The sequence below is a fragment of the Lissotriton vulgaris genome, chromosome 4_1, assembly GCF_964263255.1.
Source record: "Lissotriton vulgaris chromosome 4_1, aLisVul1.2, whole genome shotgun sequence".
Lineage (NCBI taxonomy): Eukaryota > Metazoa > Chordata > Amphibia > Caudata > Salamandridae > Lissotriton > Lissotriton vulgaris.
In genome coordinates, this window is record NC_141691.1 from 1,134,755,281 (window position 1) to 1,134,773,817 (window position 18,537).

Consider the following 18,537-nt stretch of genomic DNA (forward strand, 5'->3'; position numbering starts at 1 on the left):
AAGCAATGGAATATCATTCGGATAAAATGGATATCCAATTAAATCTGCTAACCTGATTAACGACCCACGTCATCAACATCGACACCAAGCTACTAGATCTGAATGAGATGATCAAAAAAGTTCAATCATAACCCACAATTAACCCACCAAGCTGTACTTGTTACTCAATCATTGATAAATTATCATCTTTACCAGATGTAATGAGTGAGCTCTTAATTGATATAAAATCTATAAATGACTCCCACAGAGCAGCATGGGCAGCAGCAAGCAAGGAAAGAATAAACCCAGATTGTGAGATAACAGAAAAAATCCAATCGGCGGTTATTCCCATTGCTATAATGGTTTCAAACAACTCAATTAATCACCCTAAGGAACTGAATGTACAGAACCCACAACAAACGGCAGGGGCACATAAGCTCCGGCACGACGAAAACCAGCAGAGATCAACCAGAGAGGCGTCCGCCATTGGAGAAAGCAGGGAACACACATGCAACATACTTCCCACAAGCAAACAAATTGCTGCAGGAACTAGAGACAGAACAAAGAGGCACTAAGGACGATCTAAGCAAAAGGGCAAGGCAAAGCCCTCCAATCTCCCCTGCTCTTATAAGCCCAGAGGAAATGTCTGCCAAGAATATAGCAACAGATGCTGATCTTATAAGGGGTTCAGCTGAAGAAGCTCGTGTACAAGTTGACTTAGGGGCGACAAGCAAGTATTCAAAAAACCCCTTCCACATCGAGTCAATGAGGTTACAAACTGCGGACAACCTGGTGGTACAATCAACTGGAGGAACTAATCCTTGGAATTCCGCCATCTGTATCTCCACACTAGCAATAAAACACGAACATCACACAACTGCGGACAAGGTACCCCGCATTCAGAGAGAGCAAAACCCAGGTTCAACCCAAAGCACAGCCCTAGAATTAACATTGGGGCAAAGGCAGGACAACACAAAGCACGAACCCCGTGACCCCACAGCCAACTTGGGCCAGCTGACGCAACCCCGTGATCCTACTGCCAACTTGGGTCAGCTGACGCAAAGTGAGCAGGCGCCCTCAGTCTACAGCAATTGCAAGAATACAGCACGGGTATCAACAGCCAACTCGGGTCTGCCGAACCAAAGAGAGACATATTCCCAAGAAAGCTCTCATGAATACAGTAACTGCAAAAGCATAGAATGGGCATTAAATCCCGAACAGAGGCAGGAAGCCACCAACCACGAAGAGCCCAAAATAATACTCTTCATTCCTGACTACAGATCCAAAGGGCGCGAAGATATTTTAAATCGAAGAAATATCTTACGAGTGTTGAACTCTATTACATCTTTAGCTACGCTAATTACTCAAGACTTGGAGGCTGTCGAATTCATCACTCTCAAACATCTTTCTGAGCAGGAAATAACAAAAACAATCTGGAACTCTGGAGAATCGGTGAAAAAAATCTTAAGAGAGGAAAAGAAATTAAAAGCATGGGGGATTCTAATCAAACTATTCTTCAACCCAGGCTACCCAGCTCCACTACTCCGCAATCTACAAGAAAATGCTAACTTGAATTTGAGCAAACACCGTCCAGATATTCCCACAAAATCAATATTGAGAGGAGCACGAGGATGCTCAATCGAACGAAAGGTTGGTGCACCCCCTCTGCAAATAACCAACGGTCTTCCGACCCAAAAACAAGAATGGGACTGGATTGCAAAAACAATTAACTTCAGACAGTGCAGCCAATGACAATCTGCAGAACGAATTGGTACCCCCTTAAATACAAATCGGTCGCTTAAATTGTGTTCTTGGAACATAAACGGTCTAAGAGCAAAAATCATCAACAAGGATCTATTGCTATATTTTCAGCAGTATGACTTATACTGTTACAAGAAACCTGGTCAGCAGAACCGCTCCATCTTCAGGGATTCAAAACATACCACCGCCCAGCAAGGAGAACCTCAAAATTTGGCCATGAGAAAGGTGGTTTAACGATATACACCGCGATACAAACAATTAACCACGTAAAAGAACTGCTAAATAAAAATATTTCGGGAACTGAAAACGGGATCACTGCAGTTCAGCTGGAAATCTCAATACCGGGTTCCAATAGGCAAGAAGTTATCCTGGTTAATACCTATCTGCACCCAAAGGGAAAACAAAAGGGGGCCACTGCCCTGGTGACAGAACTGAACAAACTAATAACGGTAGTGGACAATCCAAACCTTATTGTCTCAGGAGACTTTAATATGTTCCTTTCAAAATCATCAGGGAAGAACTATCCAATGGAAGATTATTTGCATGTCAGGGGGATTCTACCTCTGGAAGTGTGCCCCTGGGGCAAACAAACTAATCTATCAAAAAGCTTAACAGAAGATCTAACCAATTTGGGTCTGATTTCGGCAAATGGGCGAACACCGGGGGACCCTCCCCAAGCAGCAACCTTCCACAACTCGGTTACACCATCGGCGATCGACTACACCTTCTTGTCTTTTTCACTGTTCGCATTAGTACAAGATTTTAAAATCGGAATATCTGACTGCAGTGACCATCTCCCGCAAGAACTGTCACTGAGGGCACAAGGGACAGCGCTAACACTTTTAGTAAATGGCCCAAAGCTGACGACCTCAGCAAAATGCAACAGAATTAAGTGCAACACTAGCGACCCAGTACGATTAATGCAGGAAGCAAAGATGTGCTGGGAAAGTGCTGATGAGCTGAACGATAGCAAAATACTCGCCTGGGAGTCCTTCTTGAAATCCTTTGGCCTAAAGAACACTAAGCATAATGTCGCTAAAGAAAACAGGGTACGGACAAGCCAAAATAAAACATCGTCTAGCCCGGCAAGCAACCCAAAAAATTACTCTCAATCCTCTCTAACGCCTAATCTAAGGGCAGTAAAAACAGCCATCAACAGAACACTTCGCGAGCTGCGGAAAGCTGGGAGCGACAATGACTTAGCATCTAAACTGAGATCACTAAAGTGTAAAAAGAATAAAATCCTGTGGCGAATCAAACGAGAAGCCGCGGAAAAAACTTGGGCAAAACTTCTCTACGATTCAAAAAATAATAACAGTGCAAAACTTAGGAAAACTGTTAATAAAATAGATAATCCGAATGCCCCTGGAGTGAACTCCCACATCACAGAGGTATCCTGGGTAAACTATCTGTTCCAACACTTTAATGATGAAGTACCAAGCATGGGCCACCGAAACCCGGAACTCTGTAAGCCGATCGCGATGGCCCTTAAGCCCCTAGCTGCTGACACCGACTTCCCAAGTTCGATTGAACAACTGAAGGGACGAATTGCGAAAGGACGGAAAGAGGGAGCCCCAGGCCCAAACGGAATCCCTCCCATTGTCTATAAACAAGACCCAACCTATTGGGCGGAACAACTCCTCCAGCTCTTTGTAGAAATCTGGAAGGTTGTACAATTTCCGTCCTCTTGGAGGGGTTCAATAATAGCTCCAATCTATAAAAAAGGCAACAAGAATGAGGCTAAGAACTACAGACTCATAGCTCTTATAGATATAGATGCAAAATACTTCTCAGGGCTGCTCTTGGAAGAACTAACCTCCTGGGTGTCAAACAAAAAATGTATCCCCATCAACCAGACTGGATTCCAAAAAAATCTAGGGACCTCGACAAACATCCTAGCCCTCTCCCTGCTGATAGATGCCGCCATCAAACACAAAAAAACATTATATGCGTGCTACATCGACTTCTCAGCTGCTTTTGATAGCATTGATAGAGGGAAATTGTGGTCAAAACTTTCAAAGTGGGAGGTGGAAAACAAATTGCTCAACTTACTGATCTTACTACATTCAGATACTTGGATCCAAATAGAACTGGGGGCCGGCAATTGTTTATCAAAAGAGATTCCGACCACAAAAGGACTGAAACAGGGATGCGTCCTCGCACCGACCCTGTTCAACCTTTTTATGTCTGACCTTTCTAAAGATCTGGACAACTGCAACCATCCCTAAGCTAGGGGGGCTTACACTGTCGAACTTATTATATGCAGATGATCTGATACTAATCAGCCACACCCCAGTAGGCCTGCAACATCTTATTAATACAAGTACATTCTCGGATAAAAACGGCCTGACCATAAACATGGAAAAATCGAAGGTGATGGTTTTCAATCAAAAATCAAAAAAGCAAACATTTCAATGGTCTCTGCACGACCTAAAAATGGAAACAGTTAAGAAATACAAATATAAGGGGATAACTTTTGATTCCAACGGCTCATTCCAGCGACACGCAACAACAATAAAAAACAGAGGGATTTCACTGGCCATCGCTTTAAAAAATATTAAGAACAAAATAGCGGGCCCAAACTTAATCCCCTTGCTGGATATATTTCGCGCAAAATTACTACCATCAATAACATATGGCAGTGAATGCATGAGAGGGAGAGAGGAGGTCACTCTAGACAATGTGGTAAGTAAAACACTCCGAATACTCTTCTCACTCCCCCCTACACCTCCCCAGCACAGTTAAGGTTGGAGTTTGGTTTACAGAAGCAGCAAATAGCACGTAAAGGTGCATATGCTAAATGCTGGCACAAAATAAAGAATGCTGAACCAGACTCCTTGAACGCCCCCCTTTAGAAAGAGCAGGAGACAAACAAGGAATCCCCCGCAACGGTGTACCTTCAAGCAGCTATAAAATCCCTTGCACTGGAAGACCTTTGGCACTCGAGCTGTTCACACAAGTGCTTCAAGCGCCTTGTCAACAAGTCAGTAAAAATTCTTTCCATGGAAGAAGACAAAGCCGCACTAACCAGGAGATCACATGGGTGGTTCGTGATCCAAGGCTACACTAGCGCCCTACCTCAGCCATACCTCAACACCAGCTTCTCAAGGAAGGTGAGGGAAGATTTCCTGCGGCTGAGGATGGGGGTAATTCCGTCAAAAGTGCATCTTCCCCCATGGAAACGCTTGGAACCGAATTCCAATTGCAGGCTTTGCGAATATCCAAAGGAGGACGTTCTGCACTTGTTATGTAGCTGCAAAGCTCTAGACAGTGCTCGAAGGGGCAATTTTTTTTTTTTTTTAATTTTTTTTTTTTGTGAAAGCAATTCCAATACAGGTTATCCAAATGCTTAACCATAAAAGACAGCAACTGAACATTTTTTAACAAGCAGAAAAGGAAAAAGCCTACAAAACAACAAAGGTTAACATATTACATACAAAAGACAATAATATATTGGCAGCATATTTTAGAGCCAAGTAAAACAATCAAACAGCCATGCTGCCGAAATATCGAAGCATATGGGTCTGCAAAAACAATTGGGGAATCTTGACTATCACATAGAAGAGGATAGGGTGGACCAGGCAATAATGGGAGACCACACCTTTTCCCCTTGCATCCTAGATTTTACCCCCCTGGTAGCATAACATGCTAATTCATAATTATAGACTGCCAAAAACCGAGCAAGCCACATTTGGAAGCTCGGAGGATCTTCCTCCTTCCAACGAGCGGCCAAAATAATGCGGTATACTGCAGTGCCAATAAATAAGATTGATTCCTCATTGTGGCGCAATCTCAGAGTGCAATCATATCCCAGCATAAAGATAGTAGGAGACTCCGGCAAATCCCGTCCAAACACCTCTTTCCAGAACTCCCAAATCATCTTCTTAAAGAACCCCAAGCTGTCACAATCATAAAACATGTGTACAAGAGTCGCTGGTCCGCTTTTGCACCTAGGGCAGCGATCGCTAGAGGTTTTCCCCCATGTATACAATTTAGCGGGGTATAATAGAGATTGTAAACTGTTTTATATAGCTGGGCTTTTAAGTTAGTTGAAAGTAGAAGTTGGGAGGCCAGTGCCAATACCTTATCTAAGTCCACATCTGGGTTATCTAATTTGCTGGCCCAGACTGCTTCCGTATGTTCCATGTCGTCGGCTGAGTTGGCAAGAAGAGTGTTATAGAATGTGCCTATACTGGAGGAGGGTTTCTGGATGTCTTCCATAAGGGATATTTTATTCCACTTTATGTTAGGAAGCAAGTGACCAATGCTTGACCTCAATTGAAAAAATTTCAGATAGTCCCTATTAGGTATGTCATATTGAGTCTGGAGGACACTAAAATTGAGCTTTTTATCAGGACCTAGAAGATCGAAAAGAGAGGTAAGTCCAAGGCTCTCCCAGTTAGCAAAAGTCCCATCGTTAATGTTTTGCGGAAAAAGAGGGGATTGCCAAAGAGGGGTATATCGGCTATATTTAGGAATTTGCATACATTTTGCTATATTGGAAGGGGCAAATTAACACAGCTCTGGAATCAAAAAGGTGTGCGAACTCGCAGACAAGCCTTGATGATTAGCTTCAAGGGAGAAGATACTCAATTAGCCTGCAGCCTAGTGCGCTTCATGAGAACAGTTAACACGATCCAAAACCCAGAGGCCAGCGATTGAACTTGACTCAATAAGACTCGCTTTTGCATCTCAAGAAACTCTCTTTTGATTAACAAAGACTCAGTAAACCTCGAAATGCTTTTCTCTTTTTACAAACACAATGTATTGCATCAGTTTGCACGGATCTTTCGTCCACATCTTTTACCCTCTTTTACTGTTTTTAACTTTTTTTGTAAAACTTTTGATTATGTATCTACTCCAAAGTTTTTTTTAAAGAGTCATTGCAAAGATTTTTATTAATCACGCAATAAAGTTTATTATTGAATAAGAGTTGTGTAACTGCACATATTTGCAGTAAGCGTAGGCATGCTAGAGATTCTGATATTTACAGAATTTGCTAAATACGGATGAATTATGAGTTCCCTGCATCACATTTTTCAAGTGCCTCAAGAGTGTATTTAACAAGCATTTACAATGCAACGGTCTCGCCTTTGCAAGAGTTAGAGCTATTGGCATTGTAAATGACAAACTTTTTATTTATGTGTTGGTTTTGAAAACAGATAAATAAATGGCATTGTCATTTACAATGCAATAGCTTAATCTTGTACAAATGCGAGACCTATTGTATTTGCAATGCAATAGGTTGCATATTAACACAAGTTTGAGCTATTGACATTGGAAATAACGATGCGTTTTATTTAGGTTTCAAAAACCAAAACAAATATAAGGTCTCTCACACTGCTGTCTCTCTCACACTGCTGTCTCTCTCACACACACTGCTGTTTCTCACACACTGCTGTATTTCATATACACAATGCTGTCTCTCACACTGCTGTCTCTCATACACACTGCTGTCTCACAATGCAGGTGTGGGTTGTGGGAAATGGGTTTCCAGCTCATATCTGGAGGGTGGGCGCTGCTGCATTTCATGGGTGTTTATTTTTTTTACATACTCCCCAGGGCATTAGTGGTAGCTTCAGAAGCTTTTGTTTTGGGGGGAGATCTCAGCCCAAAGCCCTGACCCCTTCTCTTGACCTTGTGCCCTCATGCAGTGTAAACGCAATTGGCTCATGATTTTGTCCCTTTATAGATATCTCCTATAAGATCCTCCCCCATTGGGAAATGTATCTGCCAGTTGGCATGCCTGGGCAGTATTTTTGTGGCAGTCAATTGATCACTGCAAAAATGCAGCGTACAATTCGCTGGAGCTGTCAGTGACGCAACAGCTGTGACCGTCGTGCCAATAGGGACAAAAGACGCTGGCGGGACCCATACAGTCAGTATGGGTCCCGCCATACTGACTGTATGGGTCAGGAGTCACAAGTGGCACGCCTAACACCTATAGCTCAGTAAGGTCTTCATGCAAGTGTTTATCGTTTAAAATAGCAGTAGTTTTTATGCATCCAAGATGTTGCACCATTGTTACCTGTTAAGTGATCGCAGGCCGAGACCTAAAAAACAAGTCTATATTGTAAAAGCACAATAGATGTATACTACACATGAACTTACATCCGCAGTGCAAAGTCTACGTTCAAATCTGCCAATCGCGGTGTGCACTCAATAAAAAAGAATAAAAAAGCAAAATCGAAAAAAAAAACCACAAACCAAATTAAGTGAAGTGAAATAATAAATATACAAAAAAAAAGTCCAGGAAATCAGCAAGCAAACTGAATAGAGCAGAACTTGCCATACAAACGACCAAAGTGAATGGATGAGCAGACCTGGGCAGGGAGGGTGAGGTTTCACCTGGAGGACGGCGTGTGAAGCCAGAGCCTTTGAGGTGATGGTCTGTGGGCAGGGTGGGGGTGCAGACCGTGAATGTTGAGACAGCCTTTGAGATGCTGGACTGTGAGTAGGGTGGGTGTGGCGGAGAGTGGCTCTGCTGGGTGTGTGGGATGCTGCCTTCGAGATGCTGGACTGTGAGAATGGATAAAGAGCTGGGGGAGGGGGGGGTCTGTGCGCCTCCTAGGTGCTGGTCTGTAGTCAAGGTTGGCGTAGATGGTCTATGTAGTGGGCTGTGGCGCTGAGGGCGCAGCCCCTGAGATGGTGGTCTGTAGACTGGGTGGGTTCAGAAAACGTGCCCACTGGAGGCGTGGGACAGCGCCTTTGAGAAGTTGGTCTGTGGGCAGGGTGGCTGCGGGGAATAGTCTGTGGGGAGGGTGAGCTATGAAGCTCTGAACGGTGGTGCGATCTGATAGGGTGTGCGCGGTCTCTGTGTGAGACATACATGCGGTCGGCCTTGGGTGCAAAGGGTGTCTGGGGGGTCTTCAAGATTCAGGGGTGTGCAGCTGCGCTGTGATGCCAGGGTGGACTCGTGTTTGGTGCAGGAGTGATTGCTTGGGTGCCATGCTGTGACGCAGGCGCACCTGTAGTAAGATGGGGGGGGGGGCTGTTCGGGGAACTGATGTACAATGTGTGCTGCTGACGCGCCTCGTTGGGGGGAGAGGCGCTGCCTTAGGGTTGGTTGACTGACCCACTTCGGGGCCATTTGTGGACATTCACTCATTGGGAGTGGCACACGGAACAGCTTTGTGTGCGTTGGGCATTAGAAGGTGTGTGTGGGGATGTGCAGTAGGAGGGACATGGGGGGGGGGGTGGTATGACTCCGACAGGAAGGCATGAGGACGGCCGTGGAGCCAGGGTCTGAGGGGCGTTGTGCCAGCCAATGCCAGCGCACCCGGTTCACCACTGCCCACCTTCATTCTTCTCTGCCACTTTATATTTCAGGCAACTGTGCGGTGTGATTTAGAAGGTAGCCATGCAAAGGAGTGGAACTGTTCCAAGGCGTCGCTCCCAGAGCAAGGCCTCGGAGGGGACTGGGGGGGTCAGAGGCCATGAAAGATGGGACATCGTGTGTATGGATCAGCTGGTGCAGGATGAGTGTGTGGTTGTATCCGGGTATGGGTGGGTTGGTGGTATGCATTCACGATGGGTGGGCTGAGTATAGGATGTGTGAGGGAGTATATAAGTGGGTAGTGACTAAACGGGAGGCTGGAGGTGGGATGAATAGGTTGCTAGACTAGGGTGGATATAATTATTTTTGCATGGGTGGGGATTGGTTGTGATGGGTGGGGCTGCAGAGGTGGCATGATTTCCACCGGGGATTGACCCGCAAGGCCCGGGCACCTGATGCTATAAAGAGAAGACATCTAAAAATATGGGCGGACTAACACGCAAGGCCCCTGGCCAGGCAACAGGCGGTCTAAAGGGCAGCTATCTAAAATATGGGGGGGGGGGACTCACACACGCATCTGCACGTACACCGCAGGCGCCTCCCCGATATTTGGGGCAGGGGTACCGGAAGGAGACCTTCCATCCCCCCGAAACCCCCAGTTCAAAGCTGTCGGACTCATCTGCCTTTGTGGGAAAGAGAGGAGGTAACCAGAATGTTTACATGGTTTGGCCGGACGCCCCCTCTGAATCGATGCCCAGTCTGAAGCCCGAGACAGTTCTCTCCCTGAACCAAAACAACTAGGCCATAGGAGGGTGGGTGCCGGCTTGCGAGGGGGGTGGGGTGTGTATGGGGGGGAGGTTACCTTGGCTGTCTTGGATTGATGGATGGCTAGGTTTTGTATAAGTGGGTTAATGGTTGGGGAGAGGGATAAATTAATGAAAGACAGAGTGTATGGGTAGGTGAATGGCCTGTGGGTGGGGTGGATGTGTGTGGGTGATTGGATGGATTTATTAACAGATATGGACTTGAAGACCGCAGGAGTCACTGACAGTAGCTACTACACATAAATATAATTGATGCCTCCGGATTAGCGTTCTCAAAATACAAGCAATGAGGCTTGCCTATGCACTCTGATGCATAGAACGTCTGTCATAAGTACGATGGGATATGTTCCGAAGACAGCAAACTGTTATGTCAATCGTATCCGTTATTCATTTTGTGGACTGTCTTGCAATTTCGTAGCGCTATAAACTAACCGCCAAGGCTTAGCCATGTGGCACTCCTGTTTTTGATTGTAAAAGGGTGAGAGGCCGATTGCTCTGATCACATATTTGTAAAGTGTAGATCACACACACACGGGTAAGAAGGCTTCGTGACGTCACTGGCGCGTGGCCTTGCGTTTGCCCTGCTTACTGAATTGAGGCTGCATGATTTCTAATGGGTAAAACATTGAATGACAGCGCGGCAAACTGCTTACAATGTGTCTTCTTGCCAGAGGTAGGTACCGGGTGGTGCACGAGACGGGGACGCACTATCACGCGTGGCCATTCACATGGACACTGTAAAGAATGATCCCCTCGGGGAGCAGCGCGGGCGCAAAAGGCAGAATGCAGCCTGCACGCCTCACTCCAGCCTGCCCTTTCCCCGAAAGCAATGCATTTGGAAGCTATTTTAGAGGCAGAGTTCCTTGTAGGCATGGGTACCCTCAGACAGGGCATCCATCCAGTGCCAGGGGCCGCCGCGCGCAACAATCAGACTGGCCACGTGGACATTGTCTGCATGGACGGAAGAATGGGAAAACAGCTGAACAGGAGCAAAGGGAGGGGGAGGCTGAGAGGGCGACAGACAAGGAACAAGCGCTCGGAACAAGCGCCTGACTTCCTGCTGGCATAAAAGGTTCTTTATCTTCTTTATGGGGCCATCTGGCCCCATAAAGAAGAAAAGAAACCTTTTACACCAGCAGTAAGTCAAGTAAGCCAGTCTGGAAAGGACGGGGGTTACAGAGAAAGAAAAACGTCACTAGGACCTCTTCTCAAATGGCTGGCCACTGTTTAGGACGCCAGCCAATGGTAAAGAGGGGCAGGGCTTAACCTCGCTAGTGAAACTCACTCTACCTCAGTCTTTCGCAGGCTGAGACCTAAAAAGGTAGGGAATGTGTACGTCTTGCCTTGTTGCATGAGGAGTAATGTGGGCTGCTTTGCTCAAGATTACTCCCAGGGCAACCTTTCTTCATACCACCCATCTCCTCTCTGATGGGATTCCTTTCTTGCATCTTTGTGCTGCCCTACTTTCACCACAGTCTGCAAGGCACCTCAGATCAACATGGTAGAAAAAATAATCTGAGAGCTAGCACACACACAGAGGGGGTGGTAGCTGAAGCCAGAAGGATCTGGTTTCACACAGACTCATTAGAGAGAAAATCCAAAACAAAATATACAAAACAAGTAGCACTTTCCGACTTGAACCACTAGATGGCGGGGTATATGCATAGTATGGGAATCTAAAAGACATTCATGCTGCAAAACGTCATTAAGCTTAAGTGCATATGTTGCACTTGGGCTCCAATGTATCCCTCTGCCCATATTCATGTCTTTCAACTTCTGTTGTTTCTCTCTGTTGAATCTGAAAGCACTTGCTGAGTAGAGAGACGGTAAGGAGGGTGGGCCAGAAAGAGAAAGGGGAGTTGATGGAACAGGAATACAGATATCACCATGGTTTGAGGAGTACTTACTTACTTCAATGTCCTCATCCCCTTTCTTATAAACTCTGAGATGATTTGAAATCAAAAGTAAGACCCTGATTGAGGCAGAAGACAAATCTTTGAGGGTACAGCCAAAAATGTTTCTCAGCATTAACTGACCAAACTGCGCACTGGCTCTAGAGCTAGAGTCCAATACAAAGCACTAACAAAATGCAACTAGGGGAGCCACATGCATCATACAGGACACTAAATAATAAGAAAGGGGCACCTTCAATGCCCCTCCCTGTGGTTAGGGCAACCACAGGCGATGAAGTTGGTGAGACACTACATTTTTGTATGCCACCAATTTAAAACAACTACATTATGCAAGGAACTTACTGCCTCCGATAAAATATTTGCAAAAAAGGCAGTAGAAAGCACTGTTGATCTAAAAATGCAGTTAAACCATGCTTAGGTAGAGAGTCAGTGTTTCTATAGAAGTGCTGAAACTTTACGAAACACAAAACTTGATATTAAAGGTCATCATTTAATGTAAAGATCGCTACATTAATTGGAGGCATCAGTTAGGGATTCCTAACCAGCACTGTTAGGCCCATATTCAAATCCTGAAAACTACACAGAGGGTTGTAAGCAGAGTAGCCCATCTGTTGGGGCAGGAGCATTCCCTGCACAGTATATGGGCATCTATACCTGCACTCAGTGAGACAACTGCATGTGAAACTGGTATTATGCCATTCTATGAGCCTAGCTAACACACCAATCTAGCGTGCATGCTTCAGCCTAGGCCTGCATATCTTCAGACAAGGTTCCTTTGCTCCCTGTGTCACAGAATCCGAGCTATACCTCACTGAGGAGGCTTTAAAAGGCTGGGTCAGGTATGGGGCTGTGGTGGTCCATTTTGGCGGGGGCGTCGCGTTGCAGTTTCACATGGAATGTCCCCATGAGGTGTAGGTTTAGTACTGATTAGCAAAAGGTAGCCTCTGTCTAGTGCCACAGTAGACGAACAATAATGGATCTGCATGCTTCCCAGAGCGACTGCCACTGACTAGACAACTTGCAAGCATTCCTCCCATCCTTTTTGTGTGTTCGGTGTACATGGTAATCCAGTTTAGGAAAAGGACATCGAAGTGTTGGCAGCAGTGTCCTGAATTTTGTGAACTAATATTCCAGACCAGATATTTTTTCTGCTGTCACTAAGGAAAAAGACCCACTTCATTGCACTAACATTTAGAGAGTGAGAGTGAGAGAGAGTGAGTGAGTGAGTGAGTGAGTGAGTGAGTGAGTGTGTGTGTGTGTGTGTGTGTGGGGGGGGGGGTGTGTACACACATACATACATTAAGACTGTGTGGCAATACATGGCAGCAGGGGCCAGTGGGATCCACTTTAGATTGTCTATGGTTTACCATGGCACAAGATTGAAGAAGAATACTGCTTCCATAGACAGTTGAACATATTAAGACAGAGGCACTAAAATGAGAGGATGGCGACGGGGCAACTCTCAGAAATTCTACGACGACTGGATAGCTGAGGATTTCTCATTAGATTTTCCTGAACACTTCCAGTTGACGAATATTAGGCTCGAGGAGGTAAGTCAGCATATTGTTGTCAAAGGTGGGGTAAATTTTGGGCTGGCCCTACCATTTTTTCTGTCCCGGACTGCTACTTGAAGAAAAATTATGACAACCAGGCACAAAGTCTTCACAGTTCCTTCTGTCCGGATTTATTTACTTATGTTACAATCCAGATCCATGGAAGAGAAGTCACATTGCACAAAGGCTGTGTCTGCACTGCAACCAGAAAATTACATTTGACAGGGAGCCACCCCAGACTTATTCCAGAACCTTAGACAGTGGATCAACATACCCTGCCTGGAAAATGAGTATAAAGGTGGGATTCAAGTCACCTCACTTTGTTCCAGTTCCAAGTTCTTGACCAAGGAAGGGAGTGCTCCAAAGACTACTTGAGGACCCGCTTTAAGACCAGAGACGGTGTCCACATGACAGCCATTTCCCAGAGTTGAGTAGACATCACCTGCATAACTTGCTGGAGAAGATCTGGGTCTGCCTAGCGCATAAAAGCCTACCTGGTTAGTGAGGGAAGGAGAGCACCTGGCCTTGCTGGAAGAGAGGCTGTCCAAGAGGAGAAGTAGAGCCATGTCTGTGGTATGTGGAATGCCCAGAAGAAGATAACTGCCATCTGGGAGAATATTATGGACCGATATGTGTCAACAAACTCTTTGAAATAGTCAAACTTCAATCAAACAAACTAGCGAAGTCCTCAAAAGAAACATCTAAATCCCTAATAACCTGCGATGAGTTCTCCTCCTTCACAACCAAAATCAACTTGCTAGGTAACAAACTTAATGCCACCTCAAACTGCCCATCTCCTCCTATTGGAGCCCTTCTCCCCTATTGTCCCCTCCAAACAACACCCAAAAACAAGGCTCACTGGTCCAACTTCGAACTTTATGAAGACCAGTCCATCTCTAAAATTCTAGCCTCCTTAAAACCGAACACCCACTTTAATGACCCTCTCCCCGCCAACTGCTTGGCAGCGACCCCCCCACTCTCATCGTACCCATCTGGACTACAATTATCAACGCTTCCCTTCTTCAAGGGTTCATACCTGACTCCCTGAAAACCGGGCAAGTCATCCCCATCCTAAAAAAACCCTCTCTGAACTTGGAAATTCCAGACAGCTTCAGACCTATTTAGAATATTCCTCTTCTTGTGAAAGTGTTGGAGAAATGTGTGCAGCTACAACTAAGCCAACACATCGCAGATTTCAATTTACTTGACTATTTCCAACCTGGGTTCAGGCATGGGAATAGCACTGAAACCACTATTTTTCACATCGTAGACGATGCTCCAAGGCAAAACCTGTCTCTTGATCCTCCTGGATCTCTCCTCGGCTTTCAACACGGTCAACCATGAGAAACTTCTTGAACGCCTCGAACACAGGATGGGCCTAGGAGGTACAGTCATCAAATGGTTTGGTTCCTTCCTCCAGAACCGCACCCAAAGATTCTTAGTCAACAACAACCTATCTGCTCCTTCCCCGATCTCTATCGGAGTCCTTCAAGGCTCTACTCTGTCCCATACACTCTTTAATCTTTACCTTGAACCACTAGCTGAAATTCTTTGCACGGCCAACATCTCCTTCCACATGTACACCCATGACACTCAGATATACATCAAAATCTCTTTTCTTGAGGAGATTACCTATCTGAATGATGCCCTGAATCTGACTGTTCAATGGCTCGCCAACAACCAGCTCAAATTGAATGCCCAAAAAACGGAGTTCCTTCTCATCTCTACCCAAAAAACCCAATGACATCCCTGAATGGATTAACTCGATCACAGCACTCAACTGCACAGCAACCATAATGGATTCTGCCAAATCGCTTGGGATAACTTTGGACAGCAACCTGAATATGCGTGAACCCATCAATTCGATGGCCAAAACTGCCAGATTCCATCTGAGCTACTTGAGAAAACTAAAACCCTTCCTTGATACTGCTGACCAACAAACCGCAGCTCACGCGTTAGTGATCTCCAGAATTGAATACATCTGTTCTACCCTATCTGGACTACCAAAGACTTCAACAGCCCGCTAAAAGCTTGCCTCAACGCAGCAGCTAGACTCTTACCTGGCTCAAAAACATTTTACCATATTTCACCACATCTGAAGGCCTTGAACTGGCTTCCTTTTGAAGGCAGAATCCAGCTCAAGCTGGCCTGCATCACAAACACCCGAAGTATCTCGCTCAGAAAATTGTGATATCTGGGAGAACCAGAAACTACCGGCCTGCCAGAGACCGTGTGCTCCAGCTACCCCCTTCCGCAATGTAAAAATATATAATTGAGCGTTCTCTGGGGCCGCACCAAGAATCTGGAACTCGCTACCTTCCTCCATCAGAAGAATTCCTACTTTGTCGCGCTTCAAAAAGGAAGCGAAAACCTTCCTAATGAGTAAATTCCTCCAATACCTCTCCTTTATTGCGCATTCCGCCTTTTCCTGACCTATGTTTCTGTGCACAATCTCCTGTATTGCTTGATCCTCTCCATGTATCAATTGTTCCCCTTGTTTTACTGCTGACATGTCACTTGCTGATTTTGGTACTGTACTGTTCATTGTATATAGCTCTGACTTTTGTCCTACTGTAGTCAATTCCCCTAACCCCATGCTTGTATTTTGCCTACGCCTATACTATACACAACGTGTTTATCCCTGTAAAGCGCTCGGATACCCTAACGGACCTCAAATAAAATAAAATAGGAGGGATCTTCCAGTCATCCATAGTGTGGTCCTACTGGTGAACTATATAGACAAATTTTAAGCGAAGTAATAACATGCAGACTGGCGCCCCTGCAGCCCAAGGGACTGGTTCTGCAGCTGTCAATGTGAGGCAAAACCTTGGAGGAGCCATCACCGCCGAACCAGGAGGGCTGCACTAGAAAGCAGGCTGGTACTGCCTAAGACAAGCATCCTCCAGCCTGGTTTGCCACGCTCATACCTACAGCTGTGACCCCGCTTTGGTTAATAGGCCTGAAATATCAACAACTTCCCTGCATGAATTAGATACTGTTTAACCATTCGCCTAAAAAGAAAGTGCCAGATGATGCTATGAAAACCGCTGTAAAAGATATGACAGTACTTGAGTGGCAGCCAGACTATTACTAATCAGAGTCCCATTCGCTAAAATATGTAATGGGTCAAATGAAGGGCCTGCTCAGCAGTGAAAGGATAATATCATTTTATAATGCTGACTAAGGACTACATTGTCTTTTGCTTAGACTCACTTAATTTAAGCATGGTTTCAACAGCTTCTTCTTGATCCATTTTAGTCAAAGGTGCAAATTACAATGACTCAGTGCAAAAGACCGTCACAATGCTGCTGTCTGCCTTAGATGAGCAATATCAAACCCATTTCCAGTCAGTCGTCGTTTGCAGAAGTGGCAAGAAGTATGCATGTGAAAGGATGACATCCAACAGGCACTTGACAATGGTTTGTGCCACTCTTGAATAGATGGTTATGGATTGCCTGAGATGTTTCCCACAACCACACTAACAAGACAGTGAGAGCTAAAGCAGACCGCCGCAGTCAGGAGGTGAGTCAGTCGTTCTGAAATTATATTTGAATCAACCACTGAGAAGGCAATAAACCAGTTCAAAACTGGAGCAGTCATAAACAAGTCACCCTCAATTACTAATCAGAGGCAGGCTGCCCAATCCTACTGGCTTACGATTTACGTGTTCAAGCTGATAATGTGAGGGCTTCTCAAGGTATCAACTGAATCTTAAGATTACATTTTAGATCGAACTAGCCAATCTGAAGCCAAAAAATTAAATATCAGAATTCTTAATACTAGTGGTTATTGGACTCATATTCACCCCGAGATACGAAGAAACAAAACAGATCATTATCTGTGTTATAACTAAATCAGGCACCACACCACGTTGGAGCGTAAGTTTCTTTTGCACGTTTGTAGAAAGAACAAAGGTCTTTTGATCTTGGGTAAAGGACTCAGACGGAACATTGCCTACACTAAAAGCAAAGGAATTTGTTCATTATTTGAGGGAATGGAGGGCTGTTCTGTACAATTTGGACAAAAAAGTTGCTGTTGTCTGCTCAGACATCTCACATCCACCAGAGCTTTGATAGACAAAGACCCATAGCGCCTGAAAGAAAGAACTCCCACGAGGAGGCGGGCTTCATTTTGTATCTTCACACAACAATGATCGTTTACCTCTCTATGATGATTTAGGGTCTTTTTTAGATGAGGATGGTGTCCTGGGTTCAGTGGAATGTGTATAAAATGAAGTTACAATGTCTTTTATTCGACTTCACATATTCTAAGATTTCTCTAGAATGGTGATCCATCAAATAGAAGCTTGAGGGGAATCTTTCCGTTCACTACTGTTTAGAATCTCTGCAGTATGTGTGGAATGTCAACATGAGTACTTTAGAAGTGAGCATTATTTGTTGTCTCCATATCCTGATACTACACTTATACACCCCAGGAAGCTTTGACTCCACTACATGTTTTCGACAGCATTGTACATTCCACACAGGACTAGACCTGATGCTCACTGTGGCCAAGCTATGTTGAAGAACGCTTTATATTTTAGGTGATTGTCACATGCCCATCATACCGTTCATCTCCAAAATAACTTTGAAGACATATGAATCTTTATTCTTTACTGTTAGTCCATTTGGACATCGTCTCTCATATGACCCACCTGCCATCCTTTCTACTTCAAGTCTACTTTTGCATGCCAAATAATACAAAAGGAGAAGGCAATGAACAAACGGGGTGAGCAGGACATAGGTAAAGGGCATTCCTCTACTAATCCAGCAGGTGCTTGGTCACTTTCCCCCAAGAACATAACATGATATGCACATGAAAGTAGGAGGGTTAAAGGACACTCGTACATAAGCTTACTGTGGTGCTTAACAAGTTATATAGCTGCCTGGAGTACCTTTGCAATATGTCCATTGCCAACCACCGGAGTGCTCTGTATCTCAGGTGTAGCATGCGTTGGACTGTGCGGCTGGGTTGATTTCTGCTCTGATAGTCCAGCTGCTTTTCTCCTCTGTGCTGCAATTTGAGATAAGACATTATCTGCACTTCCACCTGTAGAAGTGTTGAAAAAGAAAACAAAAAATATATACTTAGCCACGCACATATCAGAGTAACTATTTTTGTCAAATTTTAAATGATGATAATGTAGCTAAACACCTTCAAAAGAAAGACTATTTTCAAACTGAGCGCTAAAGAAAAATTCAATCAGCCCAAGATGGAGGTGGAATTCTGAG

The 18,537-nt window shown here is 44.9% G+C and overlaps 1 protein-coding gene across 2 annotated transcripts in view; it reads right to left on the reverse strand.

The window, feature by feature from the left end:
* ANKS6 (ankyrin repeat and sterile alpha motif domain containing 6) overlaps positions 1–18,537 on the reverse strand; it is a 464,962-nt gene that overhangs the window by 233,306 nt on the left and 213,119 nt on the right. For both annotated transcript variants that reach the window (XM_086965382.1, XM_086965381.1), the window contains exon 11: positions 18,201–18,355. In XM_086965382.1, coding sequence (XP_086821508.1) covers positions 18,201–18,355 — 155 coding nt within the window. The remainder of the gene's footprint in view (positions 1–18,200; positions 18,356–18,537) is intronic.